The following is a 27,494-nucleotide window of genomic DNA, read 5'->3' as shown; positions in this document are numbered from 1 at the left end:
CACAAAACAAAATGGATATTAAAATAATCAAGTCTGAAAACAATCATTAAGTCTGCTCAAAACATGAGAAAATACTCATAATTTTTGAATTATGAAATGCTTTTTACAACGCCTATGACTATAGCTGTATTACTTGAAAAGTAGTACAGAAGTCTACTAAAAAAATAACCTCTCAAATAATAAATAAAATGTATAATTCCATAGCCTGAGAATTTTCTTTTCAAAAGAAAACCAGCTATTTAAACTACTTGGTAATAAGTACTGAGAGTTTCCAACATCAGTTTCACAAAGGATACACAACTCTAGATAATTACAAACAAAATCTCTAGCAATGCAGAGCTTGGCCGGATGATGTTTGTGCTAGGGCAAGGGAAGAATAGGAAAAATCTCTGGACAGTCTTAGACAGATCAAGACTCAGTTTAACAAACCCGCCTTCCTACCACTGTCTTCAAAGCAGGGGGGCATTTATGTGAGCATGACAATGGGTGACATACTAAATATCTACCCCTTTTGAAGCAGCTTTTTTTCAAGTGTTAGGAAAGAAAGTTGATACAGACGAGAATGGCAGAATAGAAGTGAAGAGGGTTCGATCCATAGTTACAGAAGACAGAGAAAGGTGCCAACTTTAAACTTTTTTTTTTGGCTGTTCCATGCAGATAAGGGATGTAGTTCCCTGACCAAGGCTCAAACCCAGGCCCCCAGAAGTGGAAGCTCTCAGTATTAACCAATAGACCTCCAGGAAAGTCCCAAGGAGCCAATCTTAAAAACTTGAAAAAGCAGAAAGGTAGGAAGATATACTTCTGAAACTCCCTTACTCAATGTCTGCTAAAAGAACACAGATGGCAAGAGCTATAAATGGTTTATATGCTTGTTTATTGAAGCCAAGTACTCTAGTTTGGGGGCTTCCCATGTGACTCAGTGGTAAAGAATCCGCCTGCCAATGCAGGAGATGTGGGATCGATCCCTGGGTCGGGAAGATCCCCTAGAGAGGGACATGGCAATGCACTCCAGTATTCCAGCCTGGGAAATCCCATGGACAGAGCCTGGCGGGTTACCGTCCATAGGGCCACAAAAGAGACACAACTTGGCGATTAAATAAGACAAGACCAAAATTCTAATTGTATTCCCCTTTAATTCAACCATCTATATACTAAAATTGCCATGACTTGAATTTGTTTTTAGAGTTCCAAATTCCTGAACTCTATTAGCAAAGATTCCAAGAAACAAAGCCACAAAATAACTTCAGGTTAAAATATACAGTTTGATCTATAACACATCAGCCAGAGGTTCCTTTAAAGTTCAAGTCTTCCCTACCATCAAGTACTACTTATGCAATGCAAGATCCAGGTTCTGTCCCTGGGTTGGGAAGATCCTGTGGAGAAGGGAAGGGCAACCCACTCCAGTATTCTTGCCTGGAGAATTCCATGGACAGAGGAGCCTGGCGGGCTACAGTCCATGGGGTCACAAAGAGTCGGATACGACTGAGCGACTTTCACTTTTCACAGATATAGACACAGGTACAGAGATAAACATAGATCATTACAAAGGAATGTCCAGAGAATGCTAGGAGGGTGGTAAAGCAAATGAGATGCATGAGCTTGCATCTCAAGCTCATGGCTAAGCCTAGCTGCTTAGGATGGCTGCTGCCAGAAAGGACCACATACTCTGCCTGACTCTGAAATCCATCCCAACCTTAAGCCGTGCCCTCCAGAGATGTTTCCAGACAAAGACTGTGTGGAACTGGGTCTCCCGAGACTGGAGGACTCCCAGACCTTCTTTACACAGAGGTCTAGGACTCATCTACCCCACCTTCCTTCCCTCTCTCCTTCATTCAGGGTCACACTTGCACTTCAGGCAGACAACTCTCCCAGCCTCTGCAGGATCCCTCCACATTTTCTCTCATAACCAGTGAACCAGTGAAGTTGTTCAGTCGTGTCCAGCTCTTTGCAACCCCATGGACTGTAGCCTACCAGGCTCCTCCATCCATGGAATTTTCCAGGCCAGAGTATTAGAGTGGGTTGCCATTTCCTTCTCCAGGGGATCTTCCTGACTCAGGGATCAAACCTAGGTCTCCCACGCTTTACCATTTGAGCCACCAGGGAAGACTTTCTCTTATAAGCCTCCTCTTTAATATAACCCTTGCATATTTAACCCCACCTTACTCCTATGCTGGCATTTGCTTCTTGGAGGAAAAAACACAACATCGACCAAAATTTTTATTAGAAAGAAAAACATCCATTCCAACTCATCAAGGTTAAATACAGGCACACCTTGGTTTACCGCACTCTGCTATATTGGGCTTCACAGATACTTGATTTTTCACAAATTGAAATTTTGTGAACATTTCATCAAGAAAATCTATTGGTGCCATTTTCCCAACAGCATTTGCTCACTCTGTGTCAAATATGGGTAAATCTTTTAATACTGCAAATGTTTTCATTATCATTACATTTGCGTCAGTGATCTGTGATTGGTGATCTCTGATGCTACTACTGTAAAAAGATTACAACTCACTGAAGGCTCAGATGACAGTTAGTATTTTAAGCAATAAAATATTTTGAAATTAAGGTATGTACATTGCTTTTTAAGACATAATGCTATTGTACACTTAACAGGCTACAATGTGAGACTTCTCTGGTGGCCCAGTGGTAAAGTCTCTATGCTCCCAATCCAAGAGGCACAGGTTTGATCCCTTGGTCAGGGAACTAAGATCCTGCATGCCACATGACATGGCCAAAAAAAAAAAAAAAAACCCTACAGAAGTGTAAACATCCAATGCACTAGAAAACCAAAAATAAAAATTTGTATGACTCAATTTATTGCAATATTCACTTTATGTTGGGAGTCAGGAACCAAATCCACAATCTCTCCGAGGCATGCCTGTATACGTTTTCTTGAATTTGAAAAATATCATGGTTATTTGGAAGCCATTATAATGAACTATAAGCTACTCCAAGATAAGGCTTATCTAACTAATTTTTGTGTCCCCAACACTTAGCAGTGCCTGATATCCAGTACATACAAGTATTTGCTGAACTTGATCAAAATGAATAGAAATGAGTACATTTCAGATTTTCCTCACAATACCAATAAAAGATGCCACAATGAAATGGTTTTGAAAACTTTCTAAAATCTTAACAATGAATACTTCTGAATGATGACAGGACAAATGATCTTGATTTAAGCTTGTGTGTTTGTAGTTTTCAAATTTTCTCTGATAAATATTTACTATTTTTATACTTCTAAAAACTTTATGCAATTAACAGGCAAGACAGGACAAGCCTGTGGGGGGACCCAGGCAACTCACCTGGCACATAGATGTAAATATGTCTGCCCTCGATCTCGTTCTCGTCCATCTGCGTGTGGTTGTAATAGCAAGTGTACAGCCCAGTGTGGGCCGCCGAGGCGCTGACCACTTCCAGCACCGTCACAAAAAGGCCACTGTTGTTCTCCTCGTTTCTGATTTCCACGTCGGGGTACTCTTCTTCAGACATGGGGTACTGCCAGCTCACTTCACTCTCCCCAAAGCATCTCAGAGAAAAGGATGAATTCAGCTGCACAACCCTCTCATTTTCATTGGGCAGGATGGAGGGTAATGAAAGCTGGCAGAGGATTAGGCTCGGCCCTGTAAAAGGAAACACGCTCTGAACAGGATGCAGCCCGAAAGGACGGTCTCACCCAGAGCAGCTTCTGTGAACAATGACCATTTCTACGCAAAAATTCGTTAGCCTGGATGCCCATGAAAGGCCCCCCATTATGAACAGCACCGCATCTGCTGAGAGCAGCAAACGCTCCAAAGGCCTCAATAGCCCTGTCCAGCCCCTGCTGGGCTCACCCCTCCAAACACTCCAATGGACAGAGGACTTCTTACTCCAGTTCCATATCTTAGACTCGTATGTGTGACCACGAAATAGTGCAAGATGGCATAAGCTCAAGCTCATATGGGCTCTTTACTGTCTGCGTTCCCTATGGACAGAGAAACAGGCTGATCAAACCACAAGGCAGATTTGTGCTCAAGAAGCACACATCTTCCATTTCTCACAATACTCTGGCGTGCCTCCTCTCTAATGACTTCCAGAAACCAAAGTAGGAGGATGTGGATTTCAATTCAAAAAGAATAAGTCAAGCCCAAGAGTGAAAACTCTTAAGTTCATCTTAGAACCTAAATGTCAGTTCAGCTTCCCCTGTCTATAAACCTGGAAGAGATATTATGACTAAATTATGCACCCAAGATCATTAATCCCCTTCTAAGCCTGGTGTGGGAATTCACCCAACTTCAGTATGTGTCCACTCTGACTGTCAGCTTGTTAAGAGGGATGTGGAAAGTGCACCTGAGTCCCTACTGTCCTGCAGGTGAGGAATACAGAGTGGACTTCAGAACTCCTAAATCACTGATCATGCTCAGTGTTGCCATATCCACCCAGGTGAGACCTAAAGAGACTAATAGGCTTAAGTTAACTCCTCAGACTAGAAAAACACTGGTGTCATGGTGAACATCTGCAATTCATGATTATCTGGATGAAAACTAAGAAAGTCCAATAAATATTTCAACACATGGCCCCGCTGGCATCCTCCTGGTGGAAAAGTTAGAAAGCTTCCCCAAGCGTGAGATAGTCAGTAATTCAGTTTCAAGGCCAAAGGTGACTCATAGATTTTGCAGCAATTAAAGCATCTTCCATTTAAGACAGGTATAACTTAAGACAGGTATGATTTCCTGGGTGAAAATTTCCTCTATTTGTTTCCTTTGAGCATTCTTGAATTTATTTCTCTGACCCACCTCTCCTGGAAACCCATGACCCAGGAGATGGAAGAGAGTGGCAGGCAAGTTTAAACTATGATTCCTAACAGTGTGTCAGTGCCATGGTGGCAGACTAAAACTGCCACCAGAGAGCATCCTTTTTGGCATTAGCGCAGTACAGCAAGGAGAACTGAATGTGTGTAGTCAATTCGAGATAACATCTTGTTTCTCTTTACTCTCTTGGACTGTTTGCAGGAATATTTACAACCCCAGAGCACAGAACTAAGGGAAAAAAAAAAAAAACAGATTTCCCCTACAACAACAAACTCAGAGAGGCTTGAGATCCATACCTGTGAAGAGACAGCCTAAGACCAGGAGTGCCCAATGGGAAATCCCCATAGTTCTGGAAAACTGAAAAAGTCAAACAGAAACAATGTTAGTCAATAAAACAACTAGTCATGAGCCTAGTTCTCTTTGTGCTTTGAACTACGGAAAATGTTAACGACATCATTTCAGTCAACAACATCCTGGGTTAAGTAAGATTCACAGTTAAAACAGTAAAACGCCTAAGAAGCAGGAATTAGATAGCCTTGTGTGGCCCCAAGACCATGAGAGGAGCCAGCTGAAGTCGAAACCCTTTTTGATTGCCTGCAGCTTTCAAATTCTAAAACGTCTCACTTTATTGTCTTGGAATATGTCCAAAAGTACAGAAGAACGGTTCCTCGTAAACCATTTAAATTGATTGCGAAAAACAAATAAACATGTGCATTTACTCAACTTCCAAACTTGAGCTGTTTTCACTCAAAATGGGTTGTCATTTGCTTTGTGCTTTGCTAACAGAAAGTACGGGGTCACATCCTCAGCAACCTTTAGAAAAGATGCTTGGACTGCCAACGAATGTCTTAATACTTGAGAACCATTCTGTATGGAGGGTACCAGAAGCTGCCCTCACCCAGTGTCACTTAGAGGATATCATACACAGATCTGTAGGCTCAGGCCTGGGGCCCCAGTCCAAGCTCTCCCAGGACCTGCTACACTTGGAGTCAGGCTAAACGAGGCAGAGAAAGCCCAGGGCACAGGCGTGGAAGGCGAAACAGTAAAGGAAGTGAAGAAGTGAGAGGAAATGAGAGAGAAAATGTGGCTACATTCCTGTTTCAGGGATACAGTAAAGCACAGGATAAAATTCGATGGACAATTCATCTTCACACAGGTCCCTGTACCTTCAGAAAGCAAGTTCTCCACTCTGATCTCCTGCAGCGAATTCTGGGGAACAGAAGAACAGTGGAGAGAGAGATCGAAACCGGATGTCCCTAAGACACAAACAGGGAAAAGCAGTGGGCAAGAAAGAGAGGATAAGGAAAAGGAAGGGAGGGGAAAATGAAGAGGCACTCGTGCTGCCCTGAAGTAAAACCATGAAGAGCCTATTCTGGTCCACCTTCTGAAAAGGCCCCTTTATCCTTTTCTTTCCATGTACACCTCACACATTTTATCATCTCCCCCTTCACTTCCCACACAAAGTAACTCAGAAAATGATCTTCCTGAGGTCGACCCAAAGGAGCTTGCAGGGGCTGGGGCCATTGAGCACCCAAGTTTCAAATAAGGAAGCTCCACTGAGAGTCGTGGGCAGTGGCACAAGCTACAAGATGATCCTTAAAAAATCACCCAAGCCTGGGCTTGGGATACACTGGGTCCCTGAGTTGCTCAAAACCCCAGTTCACACAACGGAACCCCAGTTCACGGCACTTAATTTGTTCCATAACTGACTTTGGAAACTAAGATGTGTTTGCATGATTCCTGAGTAAACTGTATAAAAAACAGAAGAATACAGTCAATGTATGCCTGTGTTTAGCCCTTGTTTCCTCCTCCTTTTTTTTGGTTGCAGAGGATCCAGTAGATAATAGCCTAGTAGTTTTTGGTAGAGCCTGATCATTGATTTTCACTTGAAACTGGAAACTGGCCTACCTGCAGACATCAGATTTCTGCCTCATTAAAGTCTACCAGACAAATGCAGGAGGAAGAAAGATGGAATGCTGATAATGGGGAGGGAGGAGTTAGACAGGAAAAAAAATGATGATAATTCTGATTTCTCCAAAGCAGAACAAGAAACCAGTATTTGCTCAAAGTGGCCATGTGTATGCCATGCTTGTTAACAATAACCCTTTGAAATATCTGATGTTTTAAAGTGCCACTTGAGGCTCAGAGAGGCTTAGCAAATGACCCAATATCACACAGCTGGTAGTAAAGCCAGGATTCTAACACCAAGTCTGTGTAATGCAAAAACCACCCTCTCTCCAAGCCACCATATGGTCTCTCTCAAGGGAAGGTCTGTGTTTCAGCCTTGTAGGCTTCCCCCACCCTCAACTATTTCCTCATGCAAACTGGGGCCCTGCTTTCCTCCTCCACTCACTGCCACAGCGAGAGAAGCACAAGGCGCTCTGAACCCGAGAGCAATCTGCACAGTGCTGGCTGGATGACGGCCTCCAAGGATCCTGGCATGTGCCAGGGGTTCAGGGTTTCCTCACTGCTGCAATGATGGGCACAGGGTCCCCAGAGCCAGGCTGGCCAACCTGATTTACCACATGGCCTGTGTGTTTGTACATATAAATATCAGCCTCCCACTGATAATCCACTTAGCGAACTTCAAAGGAGCCCTCCACAGCCAGCTTGATGTCTTGGGTTTTATCACATTTATATCCTGCATTTCTCTAGTGGGGCTTGCCAATGATGCACTTTTAAAGCATTCCCAAGCTTGACAGAGGGGCTCACTGCTTTTACAGGGCAGGCTCTGAAGGGCATTTTGCCCTGGCCAGGCCCCACCAGACTTCCTTCTGTGCATCCAGATACGGGGGACCCAATGCCAGAGAGGATTACTTACTGACATACAAAGTGGGCAATGAAAACAGGACCTCCGAGCAAGCGATAATGGTGCAAATACTGAAAATCAACATGTGTTTGCTCACCATTTCAAACTCCCATCTCTGATAAGAGTGGTTCCCTGGCTAGAAACCCAGGCGTAGTTGTGAAGTTTCGTGTCATTACTCATCTGTGACTCAGACAATTTACTCGTGAATAATTGCAGACTGTTAGCCCTACAGGGAGGTGATGGAAAACAACTGGAAAGAACAGAGCTTTCCCTGCCTCTTGGCTCTGGAGTAAGAATCTCTAGGAGTGGTATTGCTATTTCCACTGTTTTTCTACTCTGGGAATAAATGCTCCTTCTGAATCAATAATCCCTATCCCAGCGCTCATCCAAAAGTCAGATGTGCAAATATAATTGAGGTTGCAGATTCAGAGAAACATGGCATGCTATGAGTCAGCAAGAATACATCACTTTGCAAGGTGGAATGATGGATTTCATCCAAAAAAATTTAATCATAATCATTTCTCTCATGCCAACTGTATGTTGAACTTCTGTCACAATCCTCTATAATCACAGCCCATTGCCACTGGTTAGAGAAACAATCGGAGAAAAAAAGACCTCTGCTGTGTTCACTCTCAGGCAAGTAAGTGTGGCCTCCCCTTCCACCGGTCATTCTCATTCGTTTCTTCTCTCAATAGACGCTGATATGATAGAAATGGCACTGGACTAGGCACTGATCCCACATCTGACACCCAGTCCACCTCTCTGAACCTCAGTCTCTCTCTGTACATCAGCACTAAGAATACCTGACTTGCTGGCTTGCTTTAATGCATTATTATAAAGACTAAATTCCACACAGTTTAATTAAAAGGGCTTCAGAAACTGCAGCTGTTGGTTTTCATGCTGCCTCTTTTTCTGTAGGCTCCAAAGATGTCTTAGCCAAGCGGGACATCAGAGTGGCTACTTCAACGTCTATTTACTGAGAGAGTCAGGCCCCAGAGGCCACTGGACTGGCCCTGCACCACCAGTGTTAGTGGAGAATTGGGTCTGAACTCTGATACGGGGAAGCCTGATGTAGCTCTCAAGACTGTTCCTAGCTGAACCAATATATATACAGTCATGTAAACAGAGAAAAAAATCTGTTTGCAGCCACTATTCTTTCTCTTTAACACACTGCCATGCCCATCCCTGCAAACAGAAGTGAAGAGCCACTAACTATGACTCTACAGTCAAAACCAGCATGCCAAGCCAGAGAGTAGAGAGACAGCAAGCAATGCAAGGGCACTATTTCCAGAAGACAGAGCATGGCATTCTTCTCACAAAGCCAGAGAGCTGGCTTCCGGATCACCAACTGCTCAACGCAGCCTGCTCCAGAGCCGCTGAATATTGAATTTCACCCCACCCTGGCATGATTAGAGGCCACTGAAGACTCTCTCACAGTCCCAAAAGCCACTGACGACTTCAAGATTCAGATTTCCGAGGTTCAGTTAATTTCAGCTCTCCTTACTTAATTCTAACTGTCAAAATTACATGTGCTGTTTTTCTTCCCTGTGACAAACAGTCCTGTGATTTCAGTCCAGGCGGTCCAAATGCTGGTTCACCCTGGTGGCAACTTGAGCGAGGGACTGTTTACTGGGCTCTGCACCTCACCAGAACCTGTTTTGTTGTTTTTATCTTCTTGAGTTCCATTAGACATTCCAGTGCTGGGTGGGAGCTGCAGTATTTTTACATGGGAACATTTTACGGGACAATCTGAGCTCATAAACTTTTCTGCTCCTCTGTACCAGATATTTAACCAGGGGAGACTAAAATGTCAACGTCCTGTTGACTGTCACCAAATTGGTGTGACACCCAATGGGGCAACCTTAGGTGCAGCAGCTTGTAGTCCACTTGAGGCTCACCAAATCCCCGACACTAGGGCTGCACTGTAAAAGGAAACGCAAAAACTGGCCTATCTTCTTCGCAGGTCTGCTATGATAACCCGATGTGGTGGGCCAACACTTGGCTCATTAGGTAAATACAAAGGATTAACCACTATGGCGAAAGACTGCCCCCAAAGTCCATAAAGTAAGAGTTGTCAGTCCAGTGATTCTTGTAGCTTCACAGAAAAAGAAAACTTGGTCCTACCGGACCGAAAAATGCGTCTTGCTGATGCCACGACTTGCTTAAAATCTCCGCGAAGCCGATGCCAGCAAAGGATCGTTGAGGTTCTCATATAAAACCAGCAGGTGGCAGTATTGGTCCAAGAGACAGGCAGTCCTCGGGTTTCGCGGGGACGTAGATGCTGCTAACAAGTTCTGTGTTAACATGTCTCAAATCTTCCAATCTCCTACTTTATTAGGTTGCACGTTTAGGTTTCGTGCTGCCCTCTGTTCAAAGCCCGTAGAATAGAAGCAGGGCAATTGCCGGTGAAAAGGCTTAACGTTCCGCTGGGCCCCAAGAGAATTCGCCAGACATCATCACCAGCACCGTCAGCATCATCCCTGCCCCGCGGGTCGGCTGGGGAGACTGAGCTTCGGGAGCCAGGAAAATGGCGCTGCCATTCCAGGTCTCAAAAGTTTGGAAGGTTCAGCAGGAAAAGCCACTCGGGAGTAGCTCGAGTGGTTCAGGGTTTTGTTTAGGCAATGTTCTCCCCATCTCGCAGTCTCCACCCGTTGAGGGGAGACAGACCACCTGGGCCGCGCTAGGTGGGGTCCCCGACGCCGCGGCTGGGCGCGAGCTGGGAATTGCGGGCTGATTGGAAACCCCGCAGGCGGGGGCCGCGACGGCCACGCAGCCTGGGAACTGCGGGCTGATTGGAAACGACTGTTCCCGTTGCACAATAACGCGGGGTCATAAAACAACAGCAACAGGCCGCCTGCGCGGCAGGACTTTCGAAGGGCCAGAAAACAAAAGTCGCCCCATCCCTCCAAAGGAGTGCCCAAGACCCTATATCCTCCTCTTCGCCCATATTTCACTATTATGACACCCCGACCCTTATCACCAAACCCAGGAACCTCCGCCCCTCTCGCACACCCAGAGTCTCCAGGGCAGACAAAGTGCCTGCAAGGCGTCACTTTGAGGCTCCAGCAGGGGGTAGGGTGACCGAGATTAGTCGAGTCCTGGGTCCCAGCGCTGCGCTCCGACCCCGCAGCGGCGCCGACCTCCCGAGGCTGGCGGGGAGCCGGACGGCGCGCCGGACACCCGCTAGAGGGCGCGGCAGCAGCGCGAATCTTACCCGGCTCGCTCCTCGCTCCCGCCGGTGCTCCGGCTCCGGGTCCGGGTCCCCGACAGCGTAGCGGAGACCGCGGCTCGCCCACCTTCGCAGGGGAGGATCTGCGCTGGCACGGTATGGCCCCGCCACGCCCCCACAAACCCGGAGCTGGCTGCGGTCCACGCCCTCGGCCGCTCAGTCACCCTGTGGTTGGGGACAACGACCGCCAGCTCCCGGGTTTAGCGTCCGCATCCGCCGCACTCCTAGCTTAGAGCTGCGGCGGCCGCTGCGCCCTAGACTCGATGCTCGGCGTTTGCATTGTTTTCGACTGAGACCTGAGACGGGGGCCGGACGGGGTGGAGGGAGAAGGATCGAGGGGTTTAGGGTTACAGTCGCACGCCAGCGCCTCCTGTGGGCCTGAAAGCGCCACGGCCGCGGACAGCTGCGCGGAGAAGGCTGCTTGGAGCTGAGGCTGCGCTCCCTCCGCTTTAGAGAACCCAGCCACCCCCACTGCGTCCCCCTCGCCCGACTCTCGCTTTGCCCGGGTTGCCCTGTACACACACGCTCCGTCTGCGCCTCTCGCTCCCCTTTCGCAGGGAAGGGGTAGACTGCAATAGGTGGGGAATTCCGAGGTCCTCTATCCCTTGCAATCTATATTTCCAACGGATCCCTGATTCACTGTTCAGCTGAAAACAAAAGGAAAATGCCATCGATCCATTTCAGCAAAATACAAGCACCAGCAGAGCCCTAGAGCACTGTGGGGAAAAGCAATCTGCCCCAGCTCTGCATCCCGCGCAGAAGGCAAGATCGCAAGACCTTTCCCCTCTCCCCTCGTACCCCGACGGCTGATGCTGCGCGCGCGGACCCCATTAGATTAGAGGCCAGAGAGATTGAGAGCCGCACCTTTCGGCCACTAAGCAGGCTTTCAGCTTTCCTCCTAGAACTGCCACTTCTCCACCAACAACATGTAACAGTCGCAGCTCCCTGGAGGCCAGAGGGAGTCCCACCCACCGGGGTCTGCAGGAAGGCGCCGGCCACCACGTCCCCAGGACGCGTCCCGGCACTGCGCGCCGCCCACGGCCGGTCCCCAGGAGGCACAAAACCGGCCCGCCTCGGCGCCAGACGCGTTTGCAGCTGGAAAGCCTGGCCCCGATGCCCCTCCCCCTACACCCCTCCCCAGTCCGCGCCCCGGGAGGAAAGCGGACCTGGGGCTGGCAGCCGGGGCTCTGCTTTGAGCCCCTCTCTGTCTAAAGACTGGCGCTTCCGGGTGCCTTCTCCCACCTCGTCTTTCTGTCTCCCACCCGCCACCACCCGTCGCTTTGGAGTCCAGCTACACTTGGGTCAAACCCAAAGCAAGGCTGTCCAAGAGCCCGCAGCAGGGACTCACAAGGGTGTCAGTGAGCCTGTTGGGGAGTGGAGTAAGGGCCCCCTTTACTGAGAGGATTGCGAAGAGGAGAAAACCAAGAGAGAAGGAAAAGAGGGAAGGAAAAAAAGACGAGAGAGAAGGAAAAGAGCAAAGCAGCAGCACCAGGGCCCGGGTGGGTCAGATGGAGGTGGGGCTTGAGGGTGGGAGGGAATGTTAGAACCAGAGCCAGCGCGTCACCGAATGAGATGTGCACGTCTGGGGAGCCCCTTCCTCCCCTCCAGGGGTCCCCAGGCTCGCCGGTCTCTGGGGTGTTAGTCCGGTGAGCTGGGCGTCTGATTGTCGCGCCCCGTTTGCCCCGGATGTCTCTCCCCGCTCTAAAAAGCTGCCTAGTTATGTTCGAGAGCGACAGTGCGGAGGCGAGTCGGTCCAAAACGTTGAGCAATTCGATTGAAGAGCCAAAAAGCCATTTCCCACACAGCGCAGTCCGGGGCTTTTCTAGGCGGCCGGGCCGGGCGCGGGGCAGTCCGGACCTGGTAAGGGTCATTCGCGCTCCCTCTCCAGCCTCCGTTTGTCTCTCACCCTTGGAGATGGAGTAAGTGGCAAGTTCTTCTAAGCACTCTTTCTGCACGTCCTGGGGTCCTAGCAGGGCTGGGGGGAACAAAGTGTGGAGAGGGCACTCTGGCTGCGGGAGAGACAAGGCTGAGACGCTTGGCCAGGCTACTTTACACCTGGCCAGGAGGCCGAGATACCTGGTCCCTTTAGGCAGCGGTCGAGCCACACTCCCTCTCGCTCTGAACTGACAGAGACCCTTTCCGAACTGAACCGCTGATCCCAGTTGTTTCCGAGCCAAGGGGAAGCTGCCCGCTCCCTTTGCGCTGTCTGGAGAAGTTAATCTCATGTATAAAAGCCTATTTCCATGGGGATAGACGATGGAAGAAGGTGGGGCGCAAGGAGACCGCTCCGGAGCGAACAGAGGCTGGCACAGGGAGTGAAATAGATACAGGGACACTGGAGAGGGTGAAGCAGCGCTGGGCCAGTGCAGGGGCGAGTGCCCCGCACCCCCGTGCGGAAAGGGGCACGGGTACCCCGAGGCAAGCAGTGAGGGCGGTTCGCCTCCCATATATCTGTCTTACCTGGGAACCAAGTTTCTCCGTTCCGAGTTGTCCCTAACTTCCCCCACAAGAAGTTCTCCACTTTTTTTTTTTTGGCGACCTTTCTTTCCTTCCTGCGGCTGGGACTGGGTAGCAGCAGAGCTCCGGGCTTGGCAAAAACGGTTCCACCGAGGAATGGGGTGCGCAGAGATTGCTGGGGGTGGAGACCACCGCGCACAATGAGGGCCCCTAGAAGCGCAGTTCGAAATTCCTCAAATCCCAGTTGCTGGAATGCGAGGCGACGACGACTTCTTCACTCGGGGCCAAATGTGTTTGTCATTACTCCACAGACCGCCTGCCTGCCCGCCAGCCCGCGCCGCCGTCGCCCCCGCGCTACAGCGCGCGACCCGAGCGCGCTGCGGGGCTGGCGCCCTCTCTCCCTCGCAGTTCACTGATTGCCGCAAACCACTGATCCCCAAACCCTCGCCCAAATCGGCGCCCCCTCCGCTCGTCTCGCAGCCGCCACGGTTGTACTGAGTCTGGCCCTTACCGGGCGCAGCACCCTCCAGTAACTATGCGCCCTGGGTCGGCGCCATGTGCACCCGGTGGGCACCCCAGGTCCGGCCCTCTCCAGCCGAGCCCTTCACGCCTCCCCTCCCCTCAACCCCTTCCGCTCCCCACTCGGCGTTCGTCTCTCCCCACCTCCCTCGGTCCACCAGTCGCGCTCCACACCGCCGGCTACAGCGCTGTCCCGCCAAACCGCGGGCGAGGAATGAAAATACTCATTAAAAACCTGTAGCCTTCCAGGACTCCATACCAAGAAGAGGGCAAACACCTCTGCCCCCACTCCCAGCACTGCTTGGTGCTCGTCCCAGGATACAGGAATATCACCCCCAACCCCCAAAAGAAACCTCAAAAATTTAAGCCTCAACAATTTCTTTGGGAGGCCATAGAGTTGTTAGAAAAATACTGCTTTTAAAAATAGGTCTGGAAAATGTGTTTTTTTAAACCCCTAGACTTTCGAACTCTATGGTTATCTTCCCTCCAAGTGAAGTTTATTCAGAATAAATTACTCTCTGGACATACAACTAGAATTCGACTCCAATTTTTTTTTTTTCATCGCCCAAAGTTTGAAGTTACTTCACTTCTAGCCCAAAGAGCCTGATTAGGGATTTCTTTTAGAAACAAAAATACTTTTTCTCCTCCCTTACCTTCTCCTCCAGTGTCAATTCGCAATGAAAATCCTACATGAGGAGGAAAAAGTGTGTCCACGGCCTGCAGCCCTCTCCTGCAGTCCCCTCCTCTGTTTCTCTCCCTCTAGCTCCAACTGTAATGGGCTCAAAAACCGCGTTTTGTAATTGATTCAATGTTATAGTCCATCCTTCTAAAACTAATCATTTGCTCTAAGTAAATAGCTGTCAGGAAATGAAGCCCCCCCCTCCCCTTGGCCTCTTCAAAATAAGAGTTTCCCTCGAACTCCGTGCGCTCTGAATCTTCCAGCCTCCAGATTGCGCCTTCGCTTTTCGCTCTTACGCAATCAGGGGGTCCAGCCTCAACCCCCAGACTTCGACAACAACTGGGGGGCGGAGAGAAGCCGACCAGATGGGGTGGGGGGGAGGGGGAGGTGTTGATGCTCTGCCGGGAAAGAGGTTCGTGAAAATACAAACTGCCCATCTTTTCCAAAATGAGTTTGCCTCTTGATTTCGGGGGACAATTTCCTACACTGCTACGTTGCTTTGTATTTTCTTTGAAAGGAAGAAAAGGAACACGTAAAATTGCAGTTAGTGCCCAGAGAGAATATAAATCTGGAGTCGAGAAGTGTCCCTTCTGTAAAAACCCCTAACCCACCCAGAATCCCGGCCGTCGGGAGAGGTCTCCGAGCCGTTGCGTCGACTTGAACCTGGGGTCTTTTAGGGAAAGTGCCGTATAGTTGCTAATCCTTTAATGGGATTAGGCAAGCTGTTGAGTCTAATATGAAGATGATGGGTGGTTTTTTTTCTTGGGCGGGCAGGGGGTTTGCTTTGGTTTGATTTTGTCCAAAGACAGATTTGAAGTAGGGTACAAAGAGTCGAGGGTCTGCCGTAGGTTTGGAACTTTCTCCGACAGAACGACCTTTACTCTCTTAAAGCACTTATCTTGTCTTGCCTTTGTTTTCATGGTTATCTGGGCGAGGTTGTCCTGGCTTCTATCACGCACACAAAAAGGCTCAGGCTTGATCGTCTGGGGAATCTTCTACAACCAGCCTGCTACCTCCGCGTTCAGGGGGAGGGCACAATTTGACCCTCCCCACACCCTCTCCCGCCGCGCGGATCGGGCCGTACGGGTACACTAGGGATAAGAAGGGAGCCCCCAACCCTAGCCCTGGGGCGCCAGGCAGGGGACTAAGCCGGGAGAGGGCGATCCTGCTCGCGAAGGAAAGGGGGCGCTGACGCTCCAGGAACCAGACCTGGGCAGAGTGGGGCTTCCCAGCGAGGGCGGGGGAGGGGAGCGTGTTTGCCTTCCCCACCTTCTCTAATTTCGAATTCTCTTGTTGGGTGGAGGGCTCAACCTTACCACCACCCCCGACTCTGCCCCCACCCCCACCCCCCACACACACACTTGACAGTGGCCAGGGCGGCCTGGTTTAGGCTGGCATGTGGGACAGCCATCACCTTCTCCCTTACTTAGAGAGTGGACACGGAGCAGCCTGCAGGGGATGTTCACAGAGAAGTACTCGAAGGGGTGCTGTATGGAACTGCGACCAGCTCCTGGGGTGTCAGGTTCGTGAAGACGCCTGAGGCTGGGCTAGGGGCCTCATTCCTCCAGTCCTTCGGCGCAACCGCCTCCCGTGCATCTTCAGTTCGGATGACTGCACTGCTCACTATTACTTCCACATGTTCCTTCAGGAAATCATTGAAGGCAAATATATGAACAGCCCCTTGTTCGGAATGCTAACAGGATACCGTAATGTTTGTAGATAACGAACGGGGACTAAAGAACCCCCCAAAATCGGAGTGCGGAATAATAGGGGGAAAGCGGGTGCTGGCTTTCATGCTAATAATAAAATCCAGCTGAGATGCAAATTTTTATACCAAGGACTCGAGAGGGTAGGAGGCGAGGCAGGGCGCAGGGCCTACCCAGTAAGGCCTGCTTTGCTGCTACGACATTGCCAGCCTGGTCAAGCCGGGATCTCCGGGACGCAGGCCTCTGCTCTCCCCGCCCACAAATGGTAACTTCACAGTTCCTTTCAGAGACGCTTAAAGGGACCCGAAAAGTGGACTGGGCGGGGGTGTCTTTGGGCCATAACTCCTCGCGAGTTTAAAACAGAGAAAACGGATGAGCAAGGAAGCACTCAGTCGTCCTTCTGGTAGTAATTACCTGCCTAATTTGAATGATGCCTTTGTTATGATCATTAACAAACATTTGCTAAAGGTTTCCATGTGTGACATTCCAGAAGGTTTAAAGGCCTGGGGAGCTGACTCCGGGGATGGAACACCGGTGGGGGGTGGCGCAAGGGAAGCAAATGGTTGGGAGATTTCCCCGAGCCTGGGCCGAGCAGATAGAGGGAGGTCAACATCTGCCTCCCCAGCAAAAGCAAAATAAACCCACTAGTCGGGAGCAACCTCGGGGCTGGAGGCCCACGAAAAGAGGCGGTTAGCTCCTTAAAATGAGTTCTGCCCACCCGCCCCTCCCACTGCTCATAGGCGGGTTTGAATCTTGCCGTCCGCCCTCCGCCGAGGTTCAGCGGATTGACTGCGCGCGTCTGTCAACAGGGGCGTCGCGGGGAGGTGGGGCGAGCCGAGTTTCCTTCTCCCAGTGTTGTTCTAAGATCCTTTCAGATTGCTCCCTCGATGCCCGGGGTCCTGGGTGGTCCACGAGCCGCAGCGGGCAAGAAATGCCTCCTGGCCGAGGCGAACTGAGAGGTCTCTTCTCTGTCTGCTTCTGCCCGGGGCGTTGCGGGGGACCCGCCACCCTGAGCTCCCGGAGGAGTGACCCTCGCCGGCTTGGGTACTTGAGCGAATGTCCCAGCCTCAACCCGGATTTTGATTTTCACCTCTTGTGTTTTTCCCTTGAGAGATCATCATGAAGTTAGGAATGAGGGTTTTTCCCTCAAACCCGCAGTCGGGGCGGCTGCGACCCTCTGGGAAGGAGGCCCAACTCGAGAGATGAGCCACGTGGGGAAGTTAGGGGAGAGTGTTGTTCTGGCGTGGCCTTGCGCATCTAGGCCCTCAAGCGACAATGAAATTGGAAGGAAGAGATGGAGCAGAGCCAGCCATCAAAAAGAGCCCCCCACCCGAAGTTTTTAAAACCAAATCCAAATGATCCCTGAAAACAAAACCAAAATCTCTCCCTGCTCTGCCTCCCCGGCTCGCCTACCCAACTCCCGGGCGACCGCGGCGGGCAGCAGCGCCGGGTCACACCTTTGAGTTTCGTGGGCGTTTCCCCGCTGAGTTGGCTTTCTGTTTCTCTTCTCCTCCTTCCCGGCTCCAGCTCCACCCCCCAGTTCTACTTTCCTCGGAGAATTCAGAAGGTACTTGGGCTTTGGAAGACCTCTGATTATAGCAGTTATCAAAGACGATAGTAGCGAAAATCACCTTTAAGCCAAGTCGCAGTTGGTCCTTTCAAATGAAGTTGGGGGTTTGTGGTGAGGGAGGGACGCACTTCTAGCTTTTTTTTTTTTTCCCTAGCTTTCTGAATTGAAAATAAAGGGCCATTTGGTGGCTGGGGGGCGGAGGGAGGCGCTAACTGTCCCATTTCCCACCCTCTTTCAATTCTTGTCTGAGCCTGCAAGAGACACCTCCCTGGGCCGGCAAGGGACCTTAGTGAGGAAGGCTCCAAGGAAGCTTGCGGATGGTGGGGTCCCCGCCCTTGCCTCGCGTCTGCCCCAGCTGAGGTTTGGAAGCTTGCTCTAGTCTCTGCAGCTCAGAATACAGAGGCCCAAGTCTTATTAAAAGAGGAGAAAGAGGGTCCAGACAGGCTCGTGTAACTTGGGGCGACAGTTCTCTCTGGGACTCCCTACACACCTCGTCTTCTTGCTGGTGGCTGACTAAGGGCGCAGCGTCTCTTCTGGGTTCTTAGAGGCTTTCTCTTCAAAGCTTTGTCTCCAAAGAGAAGTCCAAAGCCATTCCCCGTGGCTGGAGACCAGCCGCGCCTCTGCCAGGGCTAGGGTTCCAAACACTTCAGCCTGCTTGGTGACCCGAGGACCATAGACTGTGAGCTCCGTTTCCCACCCTGACGAGCCCAGGGAAGGACTAAGCTCCCCAGAGCTGAGAAAGACATGGTGGGACTAGACCCCCCCCCCCCATACCCTCTTCCTGGGGAGAGAGCACGGCTTTCTTAATATGGAGAGGGTTTTGTACCACCTACTCCCCTCTCCTTCTGTTAGACCTTTAGCTTTTAGTTACTTTTAATTTGAAAGCCATGTGAGGGGAGAGGGAGGGATCGAGGAGATTGGGAGGTCTGCTCTTTATTAGGGGCCTCAGCATCCAGCTTTCCAACTCACAGCTGTGGCTTGGGAGGGGCAGGAGGGCTGGCTCTGTTTAGGTCAGCTTGACTGAAGAAAGGGCCTTGTCCTCAGGAAGTCCCAGGAGTAAGGCAAGGGCTAATGATGTTTAAAAAAAAAAAGGTGAAAGGCTTCCAGCAGAAACTATGTGGTGCAAAGCCAGTGGAACCTGGGATCTGCAACTACATTAATTATAGTACAGAAGTTTGAGTGTGAGCCACATTATTTAATCAGGGTATTATTTTATTTAATCCCCCGAACAACCCTGTGGGTTGTGCATGATTACCCCCAATTAACAGATGAGCAAACAAAGTCAGAGGGGTTAAGCAGTTAGTGCACAGCAGTGCCAGTTTCTGCCTAACCATGTCCTGGGTTCCAGTTCCAGTGTGATCTAGTCAAGACGAGTCACATCTCTGAGCCTCAGTCTCCTCGTCTGTATGAATTGGCATGTCTGCACTTTGTCCCCAGATTGTTGAGAAGGTTAAACAATATGAGGCAGGAGAAGCCCAGGAAGGCACTGGATAAAGTTTCTCTTTCTCAGGCACAGTCACTGACATACTCCTCTCCAGGTCCCTGCTTCCCCTGGATTGGCCTCAAGAATTGGGTGAATGCCAGTCTAGTTTTCTAGTTCATGGTCTCAATTAAAGGTGGGGCAGGGGCATCTTGATTCCTAGCTATTACCCATCAATGTCTCAGGCCCTCTCAAAAACTGGGTCCTAGGCCAGAAGACAGCAGGGAGCCAGGAAGGATCAGAACAAGCAGTCAGAATGAGAAGACAGGCCTGACACCTCCAAGAGAGGATCTGTAAGAAAGTCAGGAAGAAGGGATGCTGAGGCCTCAGTTTCCGGGAACCTGTGGTGAGGATCCGTGGGGGAGCTTCTGGGGTGTCTTGTAAGCTTGTGCACCAGGCACCTGGACTTTGAGAGGATGCACTTGGTAGGTCAACGTGTGCCATGCCTGCATCTGACACACAGTCACCTTCCTCCACCAGACATCCTCCAACCTTGATTTTGGAAGTTTCTCTTCCAGTTTTTCATCTCATTAAAGCTTATGGCACATCTAAAACTAACACAACATTGTAAATAAACTATAATGTATATATTTTTAATTTAAGTTAAAAAAACGATGGCATGTGCCAGTCAGAGTTTGCTCTCCACTTTAGAGAATTGATTCATGGAATTCCCTGGTTTGTCTTCCTAGGTGGCACTAGTGGTAAGAACCCATCTGCCATTGCAGGAGACATAAGAGACATAGGTTTGATCCCTGGATCGGGACAATCCCCTGGAGGAGGGCAGGGGAACCACTCCAGTATTCTTGCCTGGAGAATCCCCATGGACAGATAAGCCTGGCTGGCTGCAGTCCATAGGGTCACAAAGAGTCAGAAACGACTGAGCAACTTGACAGGCGTGCTGGTGGTCCAGTGGTTAGGACTCAGCACTTCCACTTCTGTGGGACCAGTTTTAATTCTTGGTCAGGGAACTAAGATCCAAGCCATGTAAACGCCCCCTCCCCGACCGCCCCTGCAAAAAAAAAAAAAAAAAGTGAGAGAGAAACAGCTGATTCATTGATTGAAAAAACATTTAATGAGCATATGCTTTGTGTCTGGCTCTCTATTAGGCATTAGGGTTACAGTAGCAAACAGAATGGATATGGTCTTTGCCATGAAGGAATTTGCTACAGTACTCTTGTCTAGCTACCAGTGCTCCCCACCCCAACCGCTGCAGCCTCACTGCTGGGTATTGAGAGGGGCCCCATTAGAATAACACTCTTTATTTTCATGAGACTATTATGAAGAAGGTTAAAGAAGGCAGACCTCTTGAGTCGTGGGTCACAGAACCCCACCCCACCCCACCCCCGAACTCTCCAGAATGTGTACAACTGGGATCTCCAGCCTGGCCTGAGAGGAGCTTGTGTGTGTGTGATAGTCGCTTAGTTGTCATGTCCCACTCTTTGAGACCCCACGGACTGTAGCCCACCAGGCTCCTCTATCCATGGGATTCTCCAGGCAAGAATACTGGAGTGCGGTTGTTGTTTCTTTCTCCAGGGGATCTTCCTGACCCGGGGCTGGAACACAGGTCTCCTGCATTGCAGGCAGATTCTTTACCATTACACCTACCAGGGAAGAGAGGAACTTATCTTTATCCAATTCAAGACAATAAATATGTACTGAGCCAAAAATGCCCAAGACTCTATATCAAGGCTTGAGGATACAGCCCTGCCTACATAGAGTTTATAGAATAGTTGAACAAGCAATTAAACAAAGTTGGAATATAGTGCTGTCAGTGAATGTTAGGGTGCACAGTGATGTCAAAACACATAGGAGGAGCCTAATCCCAGCTCAGAGTTCAGAGAAGACTTCTTAGAGGGAAGAAATATCTCCTTTGTGAACCTAAGAATAATCTAGTTCTGGAAGACTCATGGACATGAGCTTAGAGATGAGAGACAGCATGAAGTCATCAGCAGTAAAAAAAAAGTTTGGAGTGACTAGAACTTGTATGGCTAGGAGCAAAAAGGAGCCAGATCCTGGAGGCCTTCCAGGCTGTGTTGTTGTTCAGTTGCTCAGTTGTGTCTGACTGTTTGTGACCCTGTGACCTGCAGCACGCCAGGCTTCCCTGTCCTTCACCAACTTCTGGAGCTTGTTCAAACTCATGTCCATTGAGTTGGTGATGCCATCCAACCATCTCATCCTCTGACATCCCCTTCTCCTGCCTTCAATCTTTCCCAGCATCAGGGTCTTTTCTAATGAGTAGGCTCTTCATATTAGGTGGCCAAAGTTTATCGGAGCTTCAGCTTCAGCATCAGTCCTTCCAATGAATATTCAGGACTGATTTCCTTTAGGATGAACTGGTTGGATCTCCTTGCAGTCCAAGGGACTCTCAAGGGTCTTCTCCAGCACCACAATTCAAAAACATCAATTCTTCAGTGCTCAGACTTCTTTATGGTCCAACTCTCACATTCATACATAGCTACTGGAAAAACCATAGCTTTGACTATACAGGCCTTTGTCAGCAAACTGATGTCTCTACTTTTTAATACACTGTCTATGTTTGTCATAGCTTTCCTTCCACGGAGCAAGTGTCTTTGGATTTCATGAAATAAATGAAATTAAAAGGCCATGTTTGAGTCTGAACTTAATGCTACAGCGGTTTTAGAATTGATTTAAGGACAAATGGGACAGGAATGTAGTTGAATTTTAAGCAAGATTAGTCTGCAGGATGCCTGGAGGCAGGGAGGCTACCAGGTAATCTAGCAAGTGCGGATGCTTCCTTGGCCTGAGGGCAAGGAGTTTGGGGAAGTGAATCAGAGAGAAAGGAAAGTGAAGTCGGTCAGTCATGTCCGACTCTTTGCGACCCCATGGACTGTGGCCCACCAGGCTCCTCTGTCCATGGGATTCTCCAGGCAAGAGTACTGGAGTGGGTGTCAGAATGTGAGCCGTGAGGGAGAGTGGAGTCCTTGGCTTGGGCTCTTGCTATTGATTCAGTTGGGGGACAAAAGGAACACAAATTTTGGAAGGAGAATTATGAGTTCACTCCTCAACATGACACATTTGAAAAAAAATCAGGCAGGGAAGTATTAAAATGAGGAGAAAATCCAGGATAGAACCTTGATAACTCTGATGTGCAGAGAAGATGCTGAGAAACCGTTAGGAATCTTAAAGAGCTATCTATGCTTACCATCTAAGTTCATCATTATAAATTGTGGTCATACATATCAGGTTATTTTATAGTTATGAGTGATTATAAGTATTCTCCTATTTCAAATCCTAAAAGATGATGCTGTGGAAGTGCGGCAGTCAATATGCCAGCAAATTTGGAAAACTCAGCTGTGGCCACAGAATTAGAAGAAGTCAGCTTTCATTCCAGTCCTAAAGAAGGGCAATGTCAAAGAATGTTTAAACTACCACACAATTGCACTCATTTCATGTGCTAGCAAAGCAATGCTCAAAATTCTCCAAATTAGGCTTTAGCAGTATAAGAACCTAGAACTTCCAGATGTACAAGCTGGATTTTAAAAAGGCAGAAAAACAAGAGATCAAATTGTGAACATCTGTTGGATCATAGAAAAAGCAAGAGGATTCCAGAAAAACATCTACTTCTGCTTTATTGAATACGCTAACGCCTTTCATTGTATAGATCACAACACACTGTGGGAAATTCTGAGAGAGATGGGAATACAAGATCGCCTTGTCTGCCTCCTGAGAAACCAAATGCAGGTCAGGAAGCAACAGTTAGAACCAGACATGGAACAACAGACTGGTTCCAAATGGGAAAGGAGTACATCAAAGCTGTATATTGTCACCCTGTTTATTTAACTTATATGCAGAATACATCATGCAAAATGCTGGGCTGGATGAAGCACATGAAATCAAGATTGCCGGGAGAAATATCAATAACCTCAGATGGGCAGATGACACCACCCTTATGGCGGAAAGTGAAGAAGAACTAAAGAGCCTCTTGATGAAAGTGAAAGAGAAGAGTGAAAAAGTTGGCTTAAAACTCAACAGTCAGAAAACTAAGATCATGGCATCTGGTCCCATCACTTCACGGCAAATAGATGGGGAAACAATGGAAACAGTGACAGACTTTATTTTCTTGGGCTCCAAAATCACTGCAGATGGTGATTGCAGTCATGAAATTAAAAGACACTTACTCCTTGGAAGAAAAGCTATGACAAACTTAGACAGTGTATTAAAAAACAGACATTGCTTTCCCAACAAAGGTCCATCTAGTCAAAGCTATGGTTTTTCCAGTGGTCATGTATGGATGTGAGAGTTGGACCATTAGGAAGGCTGAGCACTGAAGAACTGATGCTTTTGAACTGTGGTGTTGAAGAAGACCCTTGAGAGTCCCTTGGATTGCAAGGAGATCCAACCAGTCCATCCTAAAGGAAATCAGTCCTGAATATTCATTGGAAAGACTGATGGCTAAAGCTGAAGCTCCAATAAACTTTGGCCACCTAATATGAAGAGCCTACTCATTAGAAAAGACCCTGATGCTGGGAAAGATTGAAGGCGGGAAGAGAAGGGGATGACAGAGGATGAGATGGTTGGATGGCATCACTGACTCAATGGACATGAGTTTGAGCAAGCTCTGGGAGATGGCGAAGGACAGGGAAGCCTGGAGTGCTACAGTTCATGGAGTCACAAAGAGTTGGACACAACTGAGTGACTGAACAATGACAACATAAATATTCTCCAATACTTTGGCCACGTGATGCAAAGAGCCAACACGTTGGAAAAGACCCTGATTCTGAGAAAGACTGAGGGCAGGAGAAGGGAGCAACAGAGGGTGAGATAGTTGAATGACATCAGTGATTTAATTGATATAAATCTGAATCAACTCCAGAAGATAGGACAGGGAAGCCTGGCATGCTGCAGTCCATGGGGTCATAAAGAATCTGACACAACTTAGCAACTACACAACAATAACATAAAGATTCTGGGCTTCCAGGGTGGTGCAGAGGTAAAGAATCTGCCTGCCAGAGCAGAAGACTCCAGAGACACGGATTTGTTCTCTGTTGGGAAGATACCCTAAAGTAGGAAATGGCAACCCACTCCAGTATTCTTGCCTAGAAAATTCTATGGACAGAGGAGCCTGCAAAGAGTTGGACATAAATGAACAACTAAACACACACATACACATAAACATTCTATGAAAGCAGGAGAGCTTAATGCCAGATAAAATGTTCTCTCATTCATACTCTTAAATGTATATTTGTATGCAGATTTGGCTTTCAGATCACCCAAAGACCTGAGGAAGGTTGAAGCCAGATCCTTTTTCTAAGGATCTCCTCACCCCAACTTGTAGTCCTTGGCAGGCACTGGAGAAATTAAGGCAGGGTTCACTTTCAGAGACAAAAAAAATGTGTATGATTCCAATGTTCTTTAGTAACCATTCTTCCTTCCTACTCAGTAATTGAGCTTTGGGGTTGCTCTTGTTTTGTCTTTTGTTTTGTTTTACTTCCTGGAACAAAATCTTCTTTTCATAGCCTTTCTTGCAGTTACATGTGGTCATGAAGAAAAGTTCTGGCCAATAGGATGTAAGCAGAATTGTGGGTGCAACTGCCATGAAGTGTCTTTAATAATAAAGGGCATATCCTTCTTAATCTGATCTTTTTGCTGGATAGAAAGCAGGTGATGACTGGAGCTTCAGCAGCCATCTTAGACCATGAGGCAACTTGAAAATGCAATACACACTGTACTGCAATAAAACAGCACGTGCCTGACCCGTGAAGCTCCAAACAGCCCCTTATAAACTACCAAGTGTCTTCTGGAAAATGTCGGAGAAATAAAATTCTATCTTGTTGAGTCTCTTATTTTGAATTTTTCTGTGACTTGCAGCCAAACTTGCTTTTAGCTGATGAAGTCAGAAACAGTTTGCTCATTCTAACTACAAATACAACTACCCTCGCTCAAAAATGAAAGCTGTCTGGAACGAGACAGGCTGAAAACACATACACAGCTGTGGGACATCCCATTAAGCCTACCGAGACTGGATGTTTCCCTGCCGAACTGCTCACATTTACGATGTTCCTGTGAGATTCTAAGTGTGTGTCTTTTAAAACACTCATTCAGACATGCTTCTTGTTCAGCTTAAATTTGTCTTTGGATAGTTGGTGACATGAAAGGAAATGTGAAGAGACAAAAGGAGGTACACATTAGCCCTTTTTTCATCTCCTTTCTGCTGGTTTCATACTTCATTTTCACTATATCCTGCTTCTTACCCTGCATTATATTCTTACAGGTTGCACACTTCTGGCCTTCTCTTCTTACTGCTTTCAGATTCTCAACATATTCGCAACCTCATTTGATTTTTAGTGTTTTAAAAACACGCTTTTAGAAAGGTAAACTTCATGCCCACAATTTGGGGGTCATACAACAATCCTGTAGGTAAACAATCCACAGAGTTTAGGCCAACTTCGACGAGGCTCTTGGCAGAGCAATCCAGTCTCATCAGGCAAGGAAATGTTGAGCCTGATTGACTCAGGAATTGAATGAGACAATTGAATTTCTCCTCTCTCCATAATGTAGCTATACATCCGCCTCTGGGTGCTCACTCAAGCCTCCAACCCAATTATTACTGTCTTGAATCACATACTTTTTTGTTCATAATTTGAGTGAAGGGATCCTTCACCGACTTAAGAATCAAAATCAGCTTTCCTTTATGGCCTGTCTCCTCAGCATTTACCCCACTGGATGGTATCAGTCAGCTGATAAATGTTTATTCAGCCCTGCCTGTGCCAGGCATTGTGCTGGACTGTGGGGGGCCACAAGCAAGACCTCTGCATGGCAAGGCTTAGCTTCTGGTGGGGGGCAGACAGACCGAGTAGAAACCAGGCCCTGATTAAAGTGCTCTGAAGTCATCTGAGGCTGTGAGAGGTCATCCTAGTAAGCCTCCGCTGGGCAGCGCCTCAAAGTTCACTCCCTGAGAAGCTGCCATTTAAAGCTGCATGCAATGCTTTTTTTTTTTTTCCTTTTAAAGCTTTTTATTTTGCATTGGGTTTGGCAACCCACTCCAGTACCCTTGCCTGGAAAATCCCATGGACGGAGGAGTGTGGTAGACTACAGTCCATGGGGTCGCAAAGAGTTGGACACGACCGAGCGACTTCACTTACACTTCTCTATAGCTGATTAACAGCATTGTGATAATTTCAGGTGAACAGCAAAGGGACTCGGAAAGCTGCGTGCACTTCTAGGGAAAGTAGCTATATTCTGCTATTATTTTAAAGTCACTCAGAAAATCAGTTCCCACAAGAAGTATACGTTTTGGGCAGTTAAGAAGACAGCAAAGCACACTCTCTTGTTTCTAGAAATGACACTTTTTACTGCCCCCAAAGGAGCTGTAATTTTCTGAAACTGAATCACAGTACGATTGAACACACTCAACTAAAGAACTGTCCTTGTTCAAAAGAGACAATCTGGGGACTTCCCTAGCAGTCCAGTGGTTAGGGGTCCACGCTCCCACTACAGGGGCACAGGTTTCACTCATAGTCAGAAACTAAGATCCCACATTCTGTGTTCAGTTCAGTTCAGTTCACTCAGTCTTATCCGGCTCTTTGTAACCCTATGGACTGCAGCACGCCAGGCTTCCCTGTCCATCACCAACTCCTGGAGCTTACTCAAACTCATGTCCCTCAAGTTGGTGATGCCATCCAATCATCTCATCCTGTGCTGTCCCCTTCTCCTCCCATCTCAATCTTTCCCAGCATCAGCATCCAAAGAGTCAGTTCTTCGCAGCAGGTGGCCAAAGTATTGGCGTTTCAGCTTCAACATCAGTCCTTCCAATGAATATTCAGGACTGATTTCCTTTAAGATTGACTGGTTGGATATCCTTGCAGTCCAAGGGACTCTCAAGAGTCTTCTCCAACACCACAGTTCAAAAGCATCAATTCTTCGGTGCTCAGCTTTCTTTATAGTCCAACTCTCACATCCATACATGACTACTGGAAAAACCATAGCTTTGAATAGATGGACGTTTGTTGGCAAAGTAATGTCTCTACTTTTTTAACATGCTGTGTGGTGTGGCCATAAAAAGAGATAGAGGAAGACAATTTGGTCCCCTTGGAATTGGTTATCCTGGTTATCCAGACATTTGAATGTAATCGAAACCCTCATGACAGTCCCAAAGCTGGTTTTGCAGTCATCCTTTGGGTGGAGTTATCTTAGGGAGATAGAGACACATATACTGTCACCAACCCCCCTGAGCTAATGTTTCACAGACTGACAATGAAAGAACGATTGCCTTTGATTAAGGCACATTTTCG

The 27,494-nt window shown here is 48.2% G+C and overlaps 1 protein-coding gene across 5 annotated transcripts in view; it reads right to left on the bottom strand.

The window, feature by feature from the left end:
* Nucleotides 1-14,634, bottom strand: part of PDGFRA (platelet derived growth factor receptor alpha) — a 48,406-nt gene extending 33,772 nt beyond the window's left edge. Inside the window, exons 1-4 of one of the 5 annotated variants that reach the window (XM_013964633.2) lie at nucleotides 14,461-14,634; nucleotides 13,292-13,498; nucleotides 5,090-5,150; nucleotides 3,309-3,626 (exon numbers count right to left, since the gene is read on the bottom strand). In XM_013964633.2, the coding sequence (XP_013820087.1) occupies nucleotides 3,309-3,626; nucleotides 5,090-5,138 (367 nt within the window). In that variant the 5' untranslated portion in view covers nucleotides 5,139-5,150; nucleotides 13,292-13,498; nucleotides 14,461-14,634. Of the gene's footprint in view, nucleotides 1-3,308; nucleotides 3,627-5,089; nucleotides 5,151-10,816; nucleotides 11,468-11,695; nucleotides 11,788-13,291; nucleotides 13,499-14,460 lie in introns of those variants that run through there. The other 4 variants (XM_018049460.1, XM_005681627.3, XM_018049463.1 and 1 more) reach the window with 4 other exon arrangements.

This window comes from Capra hircus, chromosome 6 (genome assembly GCF_001704415.2).
Source record: "Capra hircus breed San Clemente chromosome 6, ASM170441v1, whole genome shotgun sequence".
NCBI classification, from domain to species: Eukaryota; Metazoa; Chordata; class Mammalia; order Artiodactyla; family Bovidae; genus Capra; species Capra hircus.
This window is presented reverse-complemented; position numbering and strand designations above follow the sequence as displayed.